General features: G+C 29.8%; 1 protein-coding gene across 2 annotated transcripts; it reads right to left on the reverse strand.

Moving 5' to 3' along the window:
* Positions 1-1,520: 1,520 nt before the first annotated feature.
* LOC142323009 (sodium leak channel NALCN-like) lies at positions 1,521-20,052 on the reverse strand. Of its 2 annotated transcripts, none has more exons than XM_075362108.1 (4): positions 19,910-20,052; positions 19,179-19,401; positions 17,534-17,670; positions 1,521-1,612 (listed from the first exon to the last, which is right to left on the reverse strand). In XM_075362108.1, the coding sequence occupies exons 2-3, from the start codon at positions 19,321-19,323 to the stop codon at positions 17,585-17,587; spliced, it is 231 nt and encodes a 76-aa protein (XP_075218223.1). In that variant the 5' UTR covers positions 19,324-19,401; positions 19,910-20,052; the 3' UTR covers positions 1,521-1,612; positions 17,534-17,584. The 2 variants fall into 2 exon arrangements, with proteins under 2 accessions (XP_075218223.1, XP_075218222.1); XM_075362107.1 differs by lacking the exon at positions 1,521-1,612 and adding an exon at positions 6,497-6,621.
* Positions 20,053-21,747: the final 1,695 nt, after the last annotated feature.

A 21,747-nucleotide genomic window follows, 5' to 3' on the forward strand; every position in this document is an offset into this window, starting at 1 on the left:
TGTTACATTTCTCTCATTGTGCCCATTTTATTCATAATTATACAAGTTGTTACATATTGATTTGAAGTGGAGTGAATAATAATTTATAAAATGTTGTTCATAAATAATTAATAGTGTTTAATGTTACGTACCATTAAAAAGTAAAGTAAGTGTGCTTTATTAACTGCTACAATGCTGAAATATTTTATGTATTGTTTAAAAATTAGTGTTTGAGTTAAAGAATGTAATTTATTAATGTTGGTATACTTCAGTAAAAATATGAACTGTTATTGTTAACAATTATTATATACTGAAAGAAATATAATGTGGTTCATAGTCCGGTTAATACGTAATGTGTTAATAATTAACAAAACAAATCAATTGCATCTTTGGTACTGAAAATCATATTGTTCTGTAAACAATATGCACATACATAATCGCATTCTAATCCCAAAGATTGGGTATATGTCATTAATATTGACCAAGATTTTGTTTTTAGTGGTTTTCAAAGATTACTGATGTTACTTCTATTTTGAAGCATAATTTTTCACAAAAATACATGGAAAATAATATACTGTCTTCATCTAAATCAAGTTCCATATCATTACATGTTGGGTATTTAATATTATGTTTTATATATTCAGATTTAGGTTTTAAATAATCTAAATCAGTTTCATTCAAAGCTTTGTCAATCTTGTCAGTTTTATAGATTTCATTAAGAACTGTATTAGCTTTGTTTTTTATATATCTTAATTGCGAAAAATGTAGTGATAAATTCAGTGTACTAATATTACGATCTCATGTTTTTAAAATCATTATAACATGATGAATTGTATTATGTTACAATATTAATTATATTATTGTATTATGTTATAACATTATGTTGCATGATATTGAATTTTCTTTAATCAATGTAAGATTACTAATCTTTAAGTTTTGAAGAGAAACCAAAAATTCATTTAAGTGATAAATTAAAGTCCAATACTTTGGCAAACGAGCTATGTTTAATTTTTGTAATTTACCCAACATCAACCAATACCCATTAACATCTTGTACAAAATAAATAAGTTTGAAAATCACCTTTGAAAGTTTCAGAATGGAGTCCATTAAAATTTTTTAATCATTAATAGCTCCATAAATACTTTATACTTCCATGTACCAAGTACACCCAGGTTTGGAAAATTGGAAGTAGTAAAAAAAATTTGCTACTTTGCATTTTATTTACAAAATTAACATAGAAGATTGAATGTATAATAAATAGTATTTGTTATATTTCCTTTATGTTATTAAATCTGTCTATACTGGAAATATTTAATTAAAAACATAGAAATTATAATAGTTATTTACCTAATTCTGTAATCGGTGTTCTAGTTTCCATCATCCATAGACTTGCAATTATCTTCATAATCGGTGTTCAAAATATATCTCTTGAACAATTTTTTAATCAGCTCATACTTCTGACCAGGCCACAATAATCCACTCATAAATCTGTATTTAAGACGCTTTCTTAATTTTACCAAATGATGTCTCTTTTGTCATGTTGGACTTCCAGTGTGTGTATTGTTTAGGGAGATTTGTTTTTATAGTCTGTTTACATAGATATCTGGAGCTTGAAGATTAGATGATATTCCATCTGAAATATTAACCATATCACACTAGCAATCAGTCTTTGCTTTACATCAATGGTTGTATGACCCCTAAAACTGTCCATTACAAGGAAGATTTTCATAATAAAGCTTTGATCAACACTCCCAGATGCATTTAATTCAGTTCAGTACTAATTCATTATTCATCTAACCCTTTTCTTGGGCTTATATGAAAATATCTGCTGAAAAGTTTTTACTTTTTGGTAGAGATTTTCTTTTAAAAATTGTATGCTGGGGGGGGTGCGTCCAAAATTGCATACTGTATTTTCTTTTGTTCCAAAAGTATTCTTAACAGTTTTGTTTTTCGTAACCAACAGTTTATGTCTACACTGTTTGCATCTTCTACACTTTCAGTTATTGTTGTTGATGGTGTATTTCAAAAGTCACCGGTGTCGGATCACATTCTTAATTTGATTTAGGAAATAATTGTTCTTTTTGCATATCTTTGAAATTCTGTCATTTGTTTTCATATGTTTCTGGTATCTGCTGTGCTATTATCATCCTTCTTCAAACAAAGAAACTGTGTCAGCAAAGAAATTTGTATACCCAGTTAAGACTCAAATCCATCCGTACTGATATTTATCCATCTGCGATTCCAGGGCTTTCATCCAACACATGTCTGTAGAAATCATGAATCTAAACTGTGGTACATACTTTATAATCATTGCAAATTTTTCTTCTATTTTTTTATATTTCATTTTTTCCACCAAAATGATCTGTTATTTTTACTGGCTCTGAGACATTTATTTTCTTTCTTTCATCACTCACAAACTTAGCGCTTTACTGTATCAAATTTTCTGCCTGTTGCACAATTTCCATGCTCCTTTACGTAAATTTTCTGCAGCAGTGAATGAAAGCAGTCTCTTTTTCACTTATTCTATATTTTTGCTGTACGTGAAACTTTTATATACTGAACATTATCACAGTGAAAACTAAACATAAAATGACTACAGTAATCGATAAAAATATACTTGGATGAAATAAAAATAGGCTGTGAGTGAGAAAAATACAAAGGACCGCTTCCAGTGACTTTGATGTTATGTTGTAGATAAGAGTCTTTTCTAATACTGATAATTACTCATAGCCAAGTTTTCTGTTTTATCTAAATGATTTTATTTCACTGGATGTAGGTTCTTAGACAAAATGAAACAGTTTGTATTACAATTCTGTAGGGATTGATTAACATACATATATAATCTGTGACATGTCACCTACCGTCCTTTAGGACCTGAGGCATTATGAGACAACAGAAATCAAATAAATAAGTTTATCAATATTCAAGCATATTAGACATGTCGTTCAAATTTGACATATCAAGTGATAAGGATTTATTTTATTAAGAATGGTAATTTATTTTGTTTGAAAATGACAGAACAAAGGATTTGCATTAAATTTTATGCTAAAAATGGAATAAAGTGCAATCAAGTAGTGAAGATTTTAAAGAAGGCTTTTGGTGAGGATGATACTAAGTATTTATGATGTTGACACTAAGGATTTATGAGTAATACAATCAATTTTCAAGAAAGCCGTGTCTCAAGGCCTTAGGTTGAAAACAACAGAAAAGTTAGACATTCTAACACGTCTATAACCTATTTTACCAAGATAAATACATTCTGATCAATAATCACTATTAGAGAAGTTGCTGAAGTGGTGGGATTCTCTTATGGTTCATATGAAACCATTTTGACTGACATTTTGGATATGAAATTAGTAGCAGCATAATTTGTTTCAAAACTGTTAAATTTTCAACAAAAAAGCATCATAGAACAATTTTTAGCCGAAGATTCAGAATTCAAACATGTCATTACAGCTGATAGAATGTGGGTCATCTGTTATGACACTGAAATAAAGGTCTAATCATCCCGATAGAAATTTTCTTAAGAACTGTGGCCGAAAAAAGGCTTGCCAAAGTTTGATAAAATGTTAAGGTTCTCCGTTTATTTTTTTCTTATTACAGTGGCGTCATCCATTATGAATTCTTACCGTAAGGTTATGCAGTGAATAAATATCATTACTTAGCAGTGTTACACCATTTACTATATAAATGGCACCATTTACTATATAAATGGCACCATTTACTATATAAATGGCAATCTGAAGAAAACAACACTAATGTGAGCAAACAATATTTGGATTTTGCACCACAATAGCATTTCGGCTCACACTTGATTAATAATTCATCATGATTATTTAGTCAAAAACAACATCCTAATGATACTGCAGGCTTCATATTTTCCAGACATGACATCCTGTAACTTGTTCATGTTCCCACTGATGTGAGAACATTGAAGGAACAACAATTTAGATGATATATGAAATAAAGAAAAATTTGCTAAAAAAGTGAACTTAGGCTACACCTGAGAAATCACTTTCTAATAATTTTTTGAGGGAGGAATGGAAGAAACGCTGGCATACGTGTTCACATCTGTAGATACATTTGTTGATAAAAATGTTATTATTTTTGTGTTTAATATATGTGCAGATGTTTTGTGACATTTTAATTTACAGGCTGAGATTTGTAGGTGCAAAATTTCTAATGTGTGAAAGCGTATAAGTAATTGTACCTTATGCTGACATGTTACCTAGCATTTTGATGTGCCCATTGTTTACTGTTATGTTATAAAATAAATAATTTCTAATGCGGTTGTAAAGTTGTATTATGGTGATAGGTTTAAATATACATATAAACTGATCTGGTGGGTAAATTTATGTTTAATTTCTAAATTGTATATGAGATTATTATTGTACAATTTTTTTATTTCTTCTCTATTTTTAGAAACAACAGAACAGTCTGATAGCAGGTTTAAGGGCAACAAATGAAATGTTAACATTACAAGATCATACAGAAGAAAAAGCTAAAGAGACAACTGTTGATCGTGAAAGTGAAGTAGATAATCAGGTAAGTTAATTGCTCATTAATTTCTGACTTACTATTTATAGATACTGCTCCAAAACTTCTTATTCCAAAATGTAAATTATTTAGCGTTTTTTTTTTCTTATTTGAACTTTTGGTTCTTATGAACTGTCATGCTATGAACTTATCTGATATGCTTCATTTTAGCATCTCCAACATTCATTGACACTGATTTTTTATGATTTCACTTTATGTAAGAAAATGGTAAAAATAAAATGATGTAGTTTAATATATTTTATGAAGCAGTTACTGTAATACCAATAAAATGATAATCGATCTTTCATATATTTGGCAACCAAGTATCCTAAAACCCTGAAAGGTGACGAAGCTCCATAGATTTTTTTTGAAATTGTTAACCAATACAGCTAAAATATGATTATGCCGAAAATGTGAGAAGGAAACCTGGGAATTTCATCTACAAACAACAAAGATATTTAGCCAAATGTCTTCATATTAAAATCATGAGATATATTAATTCAGTCAATTTCCAACATTCCTTAAAATTTATAACTTTTCCTAAACTTTTATTAGCTACAAATTATCTATGAACATTATAAATAAAAAATATTAGCAAAAAAATATGATTATGGCTTTCGGAGGAAAATACCCTGTAATATCGAAAATAGAATTTGATACTAAATTTGGTAAGAACGATATTTTAAATGTTCAAGGAAAAGTATATTTAAAATCTTAACAAAGATGTGCCGGTTTTTTTAAATCGGTTTTGACATATTTGTTGAATAATTCAACAAAGAAAAGAATAAGTCCTAAAGAAAAGATCCTGTAACTTGTATATAACTTCAGAGTGAGGTGTAGATGCCTTTTTAGAGAGAATAGAACAGATTAAAATGCCAGAATGAGATTGCTACAAACTGTGAAAAAATTGTCCATTTTCAAGTAAAGGTAAACATTTGTTTTCAAGTGTAGATAATATTCATAAAGGATTGAATTTATGTTCATCTTAGAAATACAAGGATTTTTATTGCTAGTTTAGTATGAGGTCTAAATAAAGTAGCACCATCCCACATACTCTGTTAGCATTCTGCCTAATTTATTTTAAATAGTAAATTAATATTTTAAACTACATAAAAATTATATATAATTCATATATTTAATGTTAATTAGAAGTGATTAGCAAGCAAAGTAAGCGTTAGGTTAAGTTTTGTTTTGTATAAAAAAAAAAAAACACAAAATGTAATGTCATTTCAGCATACTGAACTTCATACAATATCAATATAATCTAATCACACTTAACCTAATGCTCGCTTTCCTCACTAACACCTCTAATTAACGTTAAATACACAAATTATATGCAATTTTATACACAATGATAGTAGACCACATGTACTGTTGTGGTCAAGGATTTTTATTGCTAGTTTAGTATGAGGTCTAAATAAAGTAGCACCATCCCACATAATCTGTTAGCATTCTGCTTAATTTATTTTAAATAGTAAATTAATATTTTAATCTACATAAAAATTATATATAATTATATATATTTATTGTAGATTGCATACTTAAGTAGCACTGAACTCTTTTATTATATGAATAAAAACTACTATTTATTATTATTTTGGTTATTGATGATTTCAGGACAGGTCTGATTTAAAAGGTTTGACTCCCCCGACGGAGAGTCTTAATCTTTAAGACTTTGGGGATTGGCGTCCCCACAGCCCTAGCCTCTGCAGCTTTTCTGCCCATTATTGAACACTATAATGAGCTGCAGAACACTTAACATTATACACATATATTACACCAAGAACACCACACAAATTACAACATATACCCTTACACAACTCCACAACATCGTACACTGTTTCTTCTTACATTTACATTTGGTGGTGTTGTGACATCTTATGAAACACAACCGTAACCCAAGGTGGAAACTATCGTGCCAATGAGTGGATGGCTGTGTGTAGTGAGTCTCGAACGATGCCCTCTGACCACCAGGGTGAACCCAGTTATATTTAGCTCTAGCTCCGGTACATGTGCATTCTGCTGGAATGGTCCATTATATCACCGGTACTCATAGGGCCAAAATTTCAAGCCTTCAAGCAAACTCCATGATGGTTGGTGGCCAGTCTGAAAAAAACCACCTCAAATAGTCTAGTGAAAAGATCTTGCTCAACATTGTCTGACAAGGATAACAGTTCAGACCATAACATTAATCTAAATGATGAGAAATCAAATCTGCAATACAAGAACATCAGATTTGTAGTTCTTTGAAATAATCAGGAAGGTGGCTTCCTTCATAAGGTCTCGTGTTTCCTAATAAACAAAGTTGTAATGGGTTCAAGTGGTTCCCCAAAGAAGTTAAGAAGTTACTAGACGGATGATCGATTCTGATCGAAAATTTTAATAATGAGCAGAGTTGATGTATCTTATGTCTTCATAGTATGGGTAATATAAACATAAGTGCAGAATGCCACAAAACCCTAAATATGAGTCAGGGAGTAATTTTTTGCAGAGACTGAAAGAGCTGATGAGCTTCGTCCCCAATATGTAGAAGTAAAGCATATAATAAAAAGGCACAACGGAATGGAAGAACCAACACCATCTCTTAAACTGACTTAACCTTCCAGTCCCACTGGAAAAAATAAAAATTTGTTATCTTTCAGTTCGAGTACAACTTTTCATTCCTAACCCTCAATGATGTTTTAAATGCCAAGGGTGTGGTCACACTACATCATTTTTCTCAAAAACAGAGATCTGTGCTTGATGTGCTAAGGAAGGCCACAATGATACTAACTGCCACGAAGATGAAGAAAAATGTGCAAGTTGCAGTGGTTTACATACAGCCCACTCCTGAGATTACCCAACTTTTAAGGAAAAAAATACTTTTTTTTATCTTTTCCAGTGGCACACAGAATATAAAAAGACAATTAACTCAAGGAGCCTGGTTAAACCAGATGTATCTTTTGCCACCGCTACATCAAAATAAGCTCCTACAAATTAGATAATCAGCTGTGCGGATCCTGCAATGTGAATGAAACATGCAAATCATCGAGACTCCCACGTGGAATATTTCCAAAGCATCCTGTATAGGAAAAGTATTACAAAAATGTAAACTCATTGTTTGGGATGAATGCACGATGGCACATAAAAAATCGCTTCAAGCTCTTGATCGATCGTTACGAGATTTGCGTGGAAACGTTCAACCGTTCGGGAATACTTTGATATTGCTCGCAGGAGATTTTAGGCAAACATTGCCTGTAATTTCTCGATCGACACCAGCAGACGAAATAAATGCTTGTCTGAAATATTCAACACTGTGGCGACACATATGTACATTGCAGTCGACTACGAATATGCGTGTCCAGTTGCAGAATGATCCATCAGCTGAGGTATTCTCATGACAGTTACTGGATATTGGAAACAGACAGCTGCCAGTCGATGAGACGTCCAGACGAATATGATTTCCTGATAATTTTTGTAATTTAGTAACATCGAAAGAAGAACCGATCGAAAAAGTATTTCCTGATATTCAAATTAATCATAGAAATCACGATCGGCTCAGTGAACGAGCTATCCTTGCCGCAAAGAATAAAGATGTCTATCAACTTGTTATTCAATCCAGCATTCAAAGCGAGGAAATTACATATAAGTCGATAGACACCGTTGTGGAAGCAGATGAAGTAGTTAATTATCCAACGGAATTTTTAAACTCACTTGATCTGCCAGGGATGCCACCACACATATTAAAATTGAAAATAGGTGTGCCAATTATCCTGTTGCGGAATATTAATCGGCCAAAACTCTGCAACGGCACGCTACTTGCAGTTAAAAAATTGATCAATAATGTAGTGGAAGCAACGATTTTAACGGGGCCTTTCAAAGGTGAAGATGTTCTCATTCCTCGAATACCCATGATCCCGACCGATACACCATTTACAGCTAATATATATTGATATCAAAACGTTTAATACAAATATAATTAAATGTAGCTGATCTGGTGGCATAAATTTTATCTCTTAATATTATAGGAAAATGAAATTAGGATACATTTTAATTTTTGTTGAGTAGTCTAGTATAAATTTTGCACCTTATCTTATAAAACATTAAAATACATTTTAATATTAAAAAAATATTATACGATAACCTGAACATGAGAAAAGTAGTATAAACAGTATCAAATAATAATGAAAAGTAATGAAACTATATAAATAATAAAATAAGCCATCTTCTACTAACTTAAAAGGAAAAGTTGAATACATCATTGATAAGAATAGAAAATCCTACAGAAATAGCTGGTAGTTTCAACACACTTTTTTGACACTGAATCAACCTTGGCAAATAAAATAACTACACCAAAAGTGCAAAGCTAAAGTTACCAGATTTTTACAAAAGACATATTTTTACAAAACCTTTGAGTTCCTTAGAAATTAATGAGATAATCTATAAAATGATAAAGCTGGTGCAGTTGATATAAATATAAACATTTTCAAAAGACAGTTGCTTAATAACTGTACCACTTGAACATATTTTCAATCTATACACAGAAAAATCTATTTGGTCTTCTGCTTCAAAAGTAGCAGAAGTTAAACCGGTATTCAAATCTGGAGAAACATTTTTAACCACAAACTAACTATAGACTGATATCTTTAATATCTAATATATAAAAAATATTAGATAAATTATTCATAAAAGAATTTTCAATTTTATTGATGAATACAGTATTATTTTGACAAGATAATAAGGCTTTGTTGAAAACAAGGGCACATGGGATGCTCTAGGTTATATTACACATTTTATTTATGAAAAATTGAACTTAGGAGCTCTATTAATTGCTAATTTTTTAGACTTGTCTAACTAAAGTCTTTGATACTGTAAATCATAAAATTTTGTTCTAAAAATTGCACAGATATGACATTCAGGGTATGGTATTAGATCAAATTAAAAGTTACTTGTCAAATAGTAAACAAACAATAAAAATATCAAATATTAACAGTTCTGAAGTTGAATTAATTACTGATGTGCCCCCCAGGGTAATTTATTTGGACCTCTTTTTTTCTACTGTACATTAATGTTATATTGGATTCATCTATGGTAAAATTACTATTATATCTTATGCAGTTGGAACTACAGTTTTGAGTACTGGTAGAACATCGGATTTAGCTGCAATAAATATTAATAAAATACTTAATGAATATATGAATGGTTATGCATAAACCAGTTATCCTTAAATATTGACAAAACTATCCATATTACTTTTGGAATACACAAAGATAGTGTACCTGCCAGAACTAGCATTTATATTAACAAGCTGCCCATAACAAGAATTGAATCATGTCACCTTGGAGTAAATATAGATTTTAACATGAAATGGGATATCCATATTAATTACGTAAGTAAGAAAACAAAATATTTATATATTAGTGATGTTATGTAGAATATTGTCTTGGCAAGCAATATTATCAATTTACTTCGCCATTTATCACAGCATAGTGACATTTGGTATTGTTGTGGGTTGGGGCTTATAATAGCATGAAAAATATCTTATAAAGTCTTCAAATTAGATTATTGCAAATCATTAAGAAGAAAATAATGATTTTCCACTGCCATTAAATGTTATGCATATCTTCCAATATGAATCATATGCCAGTCTCTATGGGGTGAGTGGTAATGTCTTGGCCTTTCACCCACAGGTCCCAGGTTCAAATCCTGGTCAAGCATGGCATTTTCCCTTGTTACAAAAATTGTCATTCATCTCATCCTCTGAAGTAATATCTAACAATGGTCCCGGAGGTAAAAAAAAATTAATCTCATAAATTTCACTACAATGAATTGAAAAATTAATACATGCAATCAACTAATGGAACAAGAAATAAGAATATTACTCTTGCAACAGTAAACAGAGCAGCAAAACAAAAAAGTAGTAGAATTAATTCTACAAAAATCTTATAATAAGCAGCAAAAATACTAATGGATGTAAAATTAAGAAATGCATGAAAACTATATAGGTTTGCTGTATGAATTATTTACTTTTTCAACACAAATAGCTTCTAAGTTTTAGCATACTAAGATTTAGTTTTGTAGAAATTTTTGTACATATTTTTTATATTGTATTTTCCAGTTCTATGTACTGGTAACATGTTTATCTTTGTAGGAAGTATTAAATTGTTCTTGAAATATATATTATTTTATATTATATGAAATAAAAGCAAAAGTTAGATATAAGTTCAAAATTTTATTCAAAATTTCAAAGTATAAAACATAATTTTGAATAAAATGACAAACAATTAAAATAAGATGTTTTAATGTAATAGTTATAGAGTTTAATACCAACTGAAGTTGCAGGATACTGCGAAAACTAGTTATTGGAAATTAATATGTTAAGTTTAACTTTAATTAGTGCGTTTTGGTGGTTTATATTTCATATCATATTAAATTTTATTAACAGTGGTCAATATGTTAATGAATTATTTGAATATTCAAAAAATTATATATGTACTAGTTCCCAATCACAGCTTCACCAGTGGTATATGGTTACTTGCACTTCCCACAGTGGTCAATTCTTTCGTTTTATGTCCTTTACTCACGTAACCAGAGATAGGTGCAGCCAGTCATACAGTTACAGTGGCAGTGGCTGTGTTGGTTGAGCCACAGCGTCGTATAACTTCGTACCCCTTAAAAAATCAGAATTAAAAAAACTCTAATGGTTTTTAAATATTCATCTGAAGAGTATTTGCAAGTCCAAATCTACTGAATATCTAGTTTACTATGACCGGGATTGGGAAAATTTACAACCAATGTTCAAAAATTTTTTTACCTTTCTTCATCCTCTTTCAAGGTTGAATTTCAAAAATCTAGAAATTTGGTTTATTGACATGAAGTCACTCATCAAAAATCAGGCTGATTTCTTCATTTGTTACAAAAAATTCATTTTAACACTTTTAGTATCTGAATTTGAAAAAATTTAGAAATCAATTTTTAAATATTCATATTAAGATTACACACACTAAAAATTAAGTTGATATCTACATCTGTTATTGAGAAAAAAAAATCATTATTACTCCATTTTAAGCCATTAAACTTTGAATTTCAAAGTGGATTTTCTTAGTATGCATTTACATTGTAAGGAGAAAGTGAATACAAATTTTCATCAATTTATCTTCAGTAGTCACTCACGACATGTTATTTTATATATGTATATAGCATTGCCCAAGAATATTGTAGCCAACCTATTTTCTAAAAGTATTAGGTTGATAGAACTTTTGGGTATATGATATTTTTTGTGGCGTTTTAATTTTCTGATAGCAGAATCTATTGACTTTCCTTATTACCAGTTCTGGAAAGTCCAATATATAACTGCACATGAGAAAAATAGTCTGATCATAAATCAATACCAATGTGTTTGAATGTCTGGCCTTATGCTTTATTGATTGTTATAGCAAACAAATGTTTTATAAGGAATTGCATCCTCTTGAATTGAAATGGTAAGTTTGTTGGGATTATTGGGATGTGGGGTAAAAGTAAGCTCTCCTGCAGCTGGACCTGTCAGAATAGTAGCCTCAATGATGTAATTTCACATAGTTTTGATTTGCAACCTCGTGCCATTATATAAACTTGGAAGGATAAGATTTTGTAGTAAAATAATAGGAACTTCCATTTTAAGATTGAGACTATAATCTGTAAAACCTGTGGGATAAAGAGAACTCAAAAATTCTGGAGGATAGTGAACTGCATCTTCAGTATTGATTACAGAATTTACAGATCAATATTCCTTGCTTTGCCCTTCAACTTTTTCTAAAATCATATTATTAATTTCAAAAGCAGAAATATTTTGAGGAGTTATAATATAGATCTTTCGCAAAGCCACTCGTACGGTTTTTGTAAAAGCTTACTAATTTCTGGATAAATACTAGAAATGAGATCATCATTATAGGCACAACAGTAATGAAATGTAACCATCATTCTGAGGAAGAGTCTCATTTCCAATGTTTAGTAATTGTAAGGGAAAGTTAGCATCGTCAGCTTCAAGATGAACTCTCACATTAGTTCTTAAGTTAGTTAAATAGTGTGAACAAATTTCAATAAGGGTGATGATTTAAGACACGCCTGAACATCGGTCCTAGTTCCTCTCGCAATGAAAGACAATGTTTGCCAAAAGTCTCTAGCAAACAAAATTTATACCACCCATTAATTTACACGATCTAATATCTCAAAAGGTTCAATCAATGGCTTCAATATGAGCTTGATGACTCATTGTGCATTCATCCTACACTATAAGTTTATCATCTAGCAAAATTTAGCCAAGCGGACCATTTTTATGAATAGAACAAAGAGATTCTTGCCCAGATGTAACATTTAATGGTAACTTAAAAGTGGAATGTAGAGTTCTCCCACCATTTATAAGTGTAGCAGCTATTCCTGATGATGCTACACTGATTGCAATGTTTTTAGTTGAACAAACTTGAGCAACAAACAGATTAATAAAGAAAGTTTTCCCAGTGCCGCTTCCAGGAGCATCTAAGAAAAAAATCTTAGTGTTGTTGCTAGCAACACTGTCATTTATATCTCAAACGCCTGATGTTGATTTGGTACTAATTTAGGAAGATTAATACTAACAAATTATTTCTGTTCATCGACATTGAAAGTCTTAACATTGTAATATCTTCAAAATTAATGAGACCTCTATTCAACATCTCATCTAAAATTGTAATCTCAATGTTACTGGTTAAAATATTTTTGCAAAAGTCTTTTTTGGAATATTTCCCACAATACTTTGGTTGGTTGGGCTGGATGACAAAAACTAACATAATTGTTAATAATTCTCTCAATTTACGCGTAGAGTGACAGAAGCATGAGCAAACGTGTCTTTCGAGTGATTATCATTTTCTAATAAACGAACTGCAGTGCAAGCAGCTTTATATGTTTGGTGTAGTACACCATCAAAAGTTTTCAAGTAATCAAAAGATGTAGATCCTTTAACATTATGTAATAACATATGCAAATGAAAGCATTCACTTTGGTTCAGATGAGTTGTATATACTCTACCCAGAGTAGCATCCTTTTGATTCCAGGAAATCCTTTGATGTCACTTTCTTCTGCTTTATTAATTTATTATTATAAGTATAGCATCTAAGAACTTCAGGATGTAACAGTGACTTGGTGAAGTCATCGGACTTCACCAGTTAAAAAATCGCCAACTGGCTTCAGATGTACATATATATCTACCATTAATGTACTGATTCAATTCAAATGTTTGATTTTCAACTGAAAAAGTTGCTTGATCTGAACCTTTGGTAATATATTTGCAGATATATTGAATCACTTGCATGTAGTTGCAAAATTCAACATTTATGTGGGCATTAAAGCAATGTGACAATAGTGGGCAATGCGGGACAATCTATTTATTATCAATAATGTTACCTTGCATGTTTAAAGTTGGCGTATGACCTCTGTACTCTGGACTTCTCAGAGTCAGGTAACCTTTATCTGCAGTTTGAGTGTTGCAAAGGTACATTTGAGAATACATTTTTGAACATTTTCCATTTATCATGCATGCTGATGACCTATTTACATCAGCGCATGGTTTGTGACACATGTTTACAAACAATGTCATACAATGGGTCAACATTTTTATCAGGGAGTTCAGCAGATATGATAAGATAAATTTTGTCAGGCTGTATTTTAGTTGCTAACCATATCAATGTGTGACAATGAGGTAGGCCTTGTTTTTGCCATATGGCACTTAGCACATAGCAGCTGACCGAACCAAATATTTCTTTTCTGTTAATAAAGTCTAGAAGTTTTTTTTAATTTTCAAATGGAAAACTCTGGATATAATATCATTCTATCAGTAGATTTTTGACCAGTGAATAGTTCGTTTTTTATTTCTGGCCATTCAGAATTGCAGGTAAAAGTTATAAATAAATCTGGATGCCCATATTTACGCACATATGTCATAGCATCTTGAGATTTCTCATGCATGTACTGCGGTAAACTAGTGAAAGATGAAGGAAGTATGAGACACTTTGACCCACATTGTTAGCATTAACATTGATGTCTTGTTGCACAGTACCTCAAAGATGAATGTAATCATCAGCACGTAATTTTTTTTTGTTATTACAAATAAAGGGCACTCTTTCAGTGATCATTTTGGCCATCATGTCAACACAACATTGATCAATTAAGTTTCAGTAATAATGTAAAAAATTCTCAAACTATAAGTCGATAAGCATAAAATTGCATGCAGGAAACTGTCTTATTTTGTTCATATATTGTAAAGGATCATAAGAGCGATGAAGCTCAGACACACATTGCGCATTTAACCATCACACGTAAGGTTATATCTCTACTCTAGGTCCTTTATCTTTTTCGACCAGTAAAACAGCAACTTCATTAGTAGTTGGAGCATTATAGCGACCCCTATGCTGATTAACAGGTTCACGATCAACATAAATTATTAATTTAAAATCTTCCACATTACCCAAAGGTGTGTTGTCAATATTGCATTTAAACTATCTGATCAAATTATTATGTTTCAGAATTATTATGAATCACAATAAAATTATTATGTTCACAATATTAGAATGAAGAGAAGTTTGATCAGCATCAGAAAGAAAGTAAATTTGTAAAGATTGGTAATAGACACCAGATGCTGGCAATAAATCCTACACTATGGTGACCTTGAATTTTAAATGTAGACATAAAATTCCCTTCTATAATTTGTTTAGCAGCAAAAGAAGTCATCTGAAATAAAGTGTTATATTTTCTAACACTATCAAAAAAATGTTTTGGCAAAGGATGAGATCCTAAAACTAAACTCTTGATTGATTCTGGCATTTCATTACGTGAAACTTTTCCACCAGAACAACACATTGCCAGGTGTTTCATCTTTCCATTTTTTTATAAAACAATGATATAATGATATTTTAATTATTGCACCAATTTTTAAATCTGTACTATTAATATAATCCAAATGAGGATCATATTCAAAAGCAGTTCCAATCCTAAAAGTGGCTTTCCTGTTGTATACCATCGTAAAACAGAGCCTCACGCTGTTTCATAGTCTCATGTAAATGCGATATTGACATTTGCCTTGCATCTGTATATTTTTTACCAATATTACATTTTTTCTGTTTAGGCATGATTTTAGAAAAAGAACTCAACAAATACCACCAAAATAGATACACAAATAAATAAATAAACTTGAATAATCAAATTTTTATTGCTAATCAAATACTGCCAAAATCATTCTCTATAAAAATGATGGTGCATGGATTTGTTTTTCATATATGCTCACATTTTTATTTTAGCTGCTATTGCTGCAGAACAGTCCAATGGTGGTGCACTGGGTGGCTGCACACAGCACCCTCCACATTAAAAGCAAAGCTTTACTTTGTACTTTCTCCCACTAGAAGCAGTCTATTGTTAATTAATTTAAGATTGTTTATAAATTTCTAAGTGTAGATTGTTTTTATTTATATTTTATATATGTATCCTTATTTACTTATTATTATTTATTAATTTTATTTTTTAAATTTTTTTAATAAAAGAAAGGGATTATTAATTAATATTTAACAGTAAAAAAAGGATTCTATATTTAGTGTGAGAGAGCCATTGCACATAGCTCCATCCATAACTCTCTTCCACAAGAACCAGTTCGTTGTCAATTAATTGACAGATTATGTTTAATTTCTAACTGTACATTATTTTTATTTATATTTTATATTTGTATATTTTTTTACTTATTATTTATTTAATTTTATAAATTTGAATAATCAAATATTTATTGATCAATAAATAATGCCAAAATAGATAAATAAATCAATAAATTTGAATAATAAAATATTTTTCACCTACCACAGAACCAATATATCATATTACCTGAGAAATTGAATACTACAACTATATGTATATGTATAGTTAGGTATATATGCTATATATGTACCTAACTACTGTACATATATCAAAGTAACAAATTAAAATTGTATTCAATAATTACCAATTATCAGCAGCTTACGCTCTTGTGATTATGTAGACTGAATTTAGTGCAACTGACCACTACCTAGCAGACAGCCAATATACTACGTAAACATTTATTGCCCGAGTACAAAATATCAGTCACTAAGTGGAGAGTCAACATACTATGTATGGAGGCAATGAAGCATTATCTTTTTAACTTGTTTTTCTTTTATTGTTGTTTTTAATATTTTTTCAAGATGAAATGTATCTAAACCTTCTCAGTTATGCCAAGAAACATAGGTAAAAATTTGATTGCGATTGATCAGATAGTTTTTTTTTTATCGGAAACAAAAAAAAACCCTTCCTTTTCATATAATAATATAATTAAACATTTTTTTTTCCAATTTAGCTGAATTCTAGATAAATTAATACAAAAAAAAATTAATACTTTCTTTGGCACTAAAAGTAAATCTGTAGATAAAGGATTAATTTGGAATTTATTGCCAATGAAATGGTGTGAATAATAAATTATTTATTTTTAATTTGGTTATCTTAATTTTCTTATTATTACTGACACTTGTATCAAGTTTTTGCTAATGCCCAAGCTTGTGCTGGAACGATTTGTTTAGATCGGTTCTGCAGATAATGAAATAGGATTTATTAAAAAAAATAAAATCTTAACCCCAAATCTTTTATTTAAAGATTAATTTTGTTACCAATTTAATGAATGTATCCAAGAAATTGTACATTTAAAATCCATTTTTGGCTGCTTTTCACGATTATTATTGTTATACAACTCAATATTCACTTAGTTTTTAAATCTACTTTCCTGACACATTAACTGGTACTTGAAGAAAATAGTATCTTAACCATTTCCTATTTAAAAGTCTTATATACTTTGTATCGCTAGTGTAATTCAGAAAAATTGTTAAAAAAATAGTTCATGAAATTTGATACAATTGACCTGGAATTACACAGGCACTTACAAACATATATCACTAAAATATGGAAACTTTCTCCTTATTTACATCACAAAAAGGAGTATTTCTCCTCCTGCTACAGCAATATAAAAATATGAACTTACTTTAAAACATCATGGAAAGTTACATCTTCTCCATTATGTAAACGCTCTAATTCATAACACATGTGCTTGAACAAAAGACGATCTTTCTGTGGATCCACTTCTAATCTCCCTCGTAAAAGTCTTAAAATGAACCTTACCTAAAAAAATACCCACAAGAAATTAACATAAAATTATCTTATATTTCATTAGTTTAAATGTTATCTGTTTAGGAAATAAAAAGTAAGTTTATTCATTCATTGAACACAATAAATGCCTAAGTAAAACTCAGTAATTGTGTTAATAGATAATTTTCAAAAAAAAAAAACAGTGATGTATTACTTCAAATTATCATAATTATTCTAAAATCTGATATTTAATTAAAATATATACTTTACTTCTTCACATAGTCACACATATGAAGGTGGTGTCATGATACTTATCAATCATGATAATGGCTTTAGCAAACTCTGATTGAAGAACTCCATGGAACAGGATATCCACTCAGTCAATGACACCAACCATGAGCTCTTCTTTGGTTTCAAGGCATCAGAGTTTCCAACTTAGAAAATTCTGATTTTCCAACTCAGAGTTGGAAACTCTTCACTAAGTTTCCAACTTAGAAAAGAAATGGTAGTTAAAGTACATTGATTTCAGGTTATACATAATGATAAAAAAAAATCATTAACGGCTTAAGTAAAGCCTTAGTGTAAACTGGGAATTGGGACCACACACTATCATATGAAGGACAGAAACAACATTTTTTGAGCATCCCACTCTGTTTTCTGAACTCAACTCCAAAGCTTCTTTAGAATTCGATAATGAACTTCTAACATAATTGTGGTTACAAGTTTCATGAATTCTGCCAGAAAAAGTACCCTTGCTGTCATAAAACACTGCACAAACACAATGCTATTTCTTATTGAATTTCCCACTTAGTTCTTTCTTCTTCAAGATACCTCTCCAGCTACTACTGATTTTTTCAGCTTCTTTCAATATATCTCGACTTTCATTTTTTATTTAAATTCAATTTGTTCAGTCCCTTCTTTTATCTCTTTCACAGTACCAAAAAATATTATGTCCCCAAATACTAACACCTTTGCCTTCGGATGTACCCTTCTGTGCTCCATTTTTTTTTCAGTTACCATTTTTTCCTACTTCTTTCACTTTTTGCCACTAGTTCTGTCACAAACCTTTTTATTATTTGGAGTACTACTAATGATACATCCTTTAAATCTGTCTATTCTTCTGCATTAGTATCATCATTCAATTCTAACTAGAAGCATCAACCAAATAAGGCACTTTAAAGACACTATTAACATATATACTTGGTGTCAGAAATATTAGGAAACTGCCAAGACTTGGCATAGTTTTTTTTAAAACAAAAACTAATTAGGGCTTTTTCTATAACATTAGTATTCTAAAAAGATTTACTTTGTAAAAAAGATTAAGGAGAAATTAAGAGTTCAAGATAAAAATGACTAGATGCAAAAAAAAATCTTTAACTAAAAATCCAACAATTAAGATCCAATAATGATTTTTCTAAATTATCCAACAAGTCTGATTTCCAATACTTTGGCCAAGATATTTAGAAAAAATAAATTATTATTATTAATAAAATAACAATTAATCATTATTTAAAAATTAATAATAGAACATTTTAACTTACCAACAAGAAGATTGAGTATGATATATGTTATTATAACATAAAATGAACAAAAGTATATTAAAGAAGCTACAAAACTGCCACAGTCAGTTTCCCAATAGTTGTCAGCTGGTGTACAATATGAAGGTTGTATCATACAGTCATGCATTATTTATTCCAGTCTTCTCCAGTAACAATTCGGAAAAGCATTGCCACACCGGTCACTGGTGAACCAAAATTAGCTCTCCTGAAAATACAATGAGTCCAGTAAATCTGAGTGAAAATCTATACAGCAACTACAGCTTATAATAGCTCACTAATCTGACAGTTTTCTGGAATTATAACTTCTACTTTGTAGGTTAAACAATATTAATTTTTAATTTATCATGTTCAATATTTATTAAAAAATACATTTTTTAAATCTGCATGTAAAATTTTGGTTATTACATAAAAAAATACTCTTATTTATCCTTATATTAATTTAAGACATATTTGTTAATCCGGATGGCAAATTGTGCCTTAAACTACTTTTTTACATTAAAGATACTTTCTAAATAGAGAGACATATGTTATCAGTTTTTGAAGTATTGTGCAATTCCGTCATCAATGGTAATCCCAACATTAAATATTTGTAACTAGATTTTAAAAGTGAGAAAATATTTAAAAATATAAAACATAACTATACGCATCAAACTCAATATAAATAAAAATAAATTTAACAAATATTTTTAAAATGAATTATCTCATTAACTAACCTTCCTATACCTTCTCCATATTTAACTGTTCCAAAAAGGATTGTCCCAGCAAGAGCGTAGAAGAAGACCACAAAAACATTCCAAATATGATAAAAAAGCTTTTGCAAACTGAAACACCAACAGTAAGCATAAGCATTTTTAATGTTGCGTGCTTTCAAGTTATTGTGAAAAAACGAAGAACGACAACGACAAAGCCCACAGTGTATGATAAGTTATTCTGTAACAAATAGAAAAAGTCAATTATTTTCCTTGATTAATTTAAATAAGAGTAGTTATCATTTCAGATTTTATTTACTCATTTCCATTCTGTAGATTTTAAAGACAATTTCATTTATGAACACTCAGTACTGTCCTATGATAGGGCAGAATTAAGGTTGAAATCCATTTTTATGTTATCTACTTTTATTTGGATTTGATATCCTTTGGTTGTTGAGATTTAATTATTAGCACTATCAGAAATGTTTGAACTGAGCTTTGATAATATTAATTACCTGACTGTAATTGGATTATTAGCCCCTTTTGAATCGGTACATTGCCAAATAATAAAATTAAAAAAAAACTAAAGCTGTGCACAATAATCCCCAGCTGTTTGCGGAATATGTACCTTGATTTACTCTACCAAAATTAATATACCTTAATATTATGCATTAAATCATTAGCAAATAATGTAATGGGAGAACATTTGTACATTTTAGGTACAAGATAATTAAATAACCACTAAAATTTCAATTATTAACTCTTTTTAACAGAAATTATAGAAAGAAAGAGTTTGGCCTACCACAAGTATGAATAATAATCTGTTTTTACTTATGTATTTATATGAAAACTGACCATTATAAAAATGTTTAAATGTAATAAGGAAAATGTAAGCTCATAAATTAGCAAAAACAGGGTGCACCTAGTAAGCAGCTGCAGGTCAATTTGGCATTGACAAAACTGTATTAAGTGAAATTACAGTTAAAAAATTAAGTTTTTTTTTAAGAACTTCATTTAAACAACCCACTCTAAATTTTCTATTTACAAATGCATTTTTTCTATTAGTTTTATTTACGACATACTAACCATTAATGTTTTGTTTTAACATTAAAATTAATTAATAAATCTACATTTATTTTTTGCTATCGTCACATTAGGGTTACACGATTACAGAGTCATCTATTGTACTTTTATAAAAATATAAAAAACCACCATGTCGTCAAACAATATGAGTGTTTTACTTTTATAGAAAATACATTTATTTATTTAATTTAAATACATCATAATTTTTACCATTTCTTAGCATTATATATTTTTTTAAGCATCTCTGTACGCCTAGGTCAGTATCTTTTCAAGCTCTCTTTAAAATTTTAAGCTTCATTCAATGAGCAGTTGACGGATGATTTTAAAACGCAAGGTTAAATGGATTTATTCAGAGAAGACTGATTGTGGATAATCATGGCATAATTTAATTCCTATTGGACATTTTTACTAAAAATAAAATTTTATCATAGTATGACAGTTTGGTTTTCCTGATAGTATCATGAAGACGTTTCATTGCTTCAAGATAATATTCTTGTTTATTGTCTTGCCTTCTGGAAGAAATTCATGGTGATCAATGCTCACATGGACAAAAAAAAGCTGTCAACATGTCTTTAATGTTTGACTGCACTTATCTTACTTTTTTTGACCATGGAGATCCTTTAACCACCCATATTATTATGATGATTAAGCTTTTGTTTCAACATCATATTCAAAGTTCTTAAAGAAGCTATATTTTTACAAGGAACATGTTTTATCATTAAATTCTTTACATATAAAAGTTTAGAGCTTATTTTGAATCAAAAGTGAGTTTTAATTAA

The sequence above is a fragment of the Lycorma delicatula genome, chromosome 4 (assembly GCF_047948215.1).
Source record: "Lycorma delicatula isolate Av1 chromosome 4, ASM4794821v1, whole genome shotgun sequence".
Lineage (NCBI taxonomy): Eukaryota > Metazoa > Arthropoda > Insecta > Hemiptera > Fulgoridae > Lycorma > Lycorma delicatula.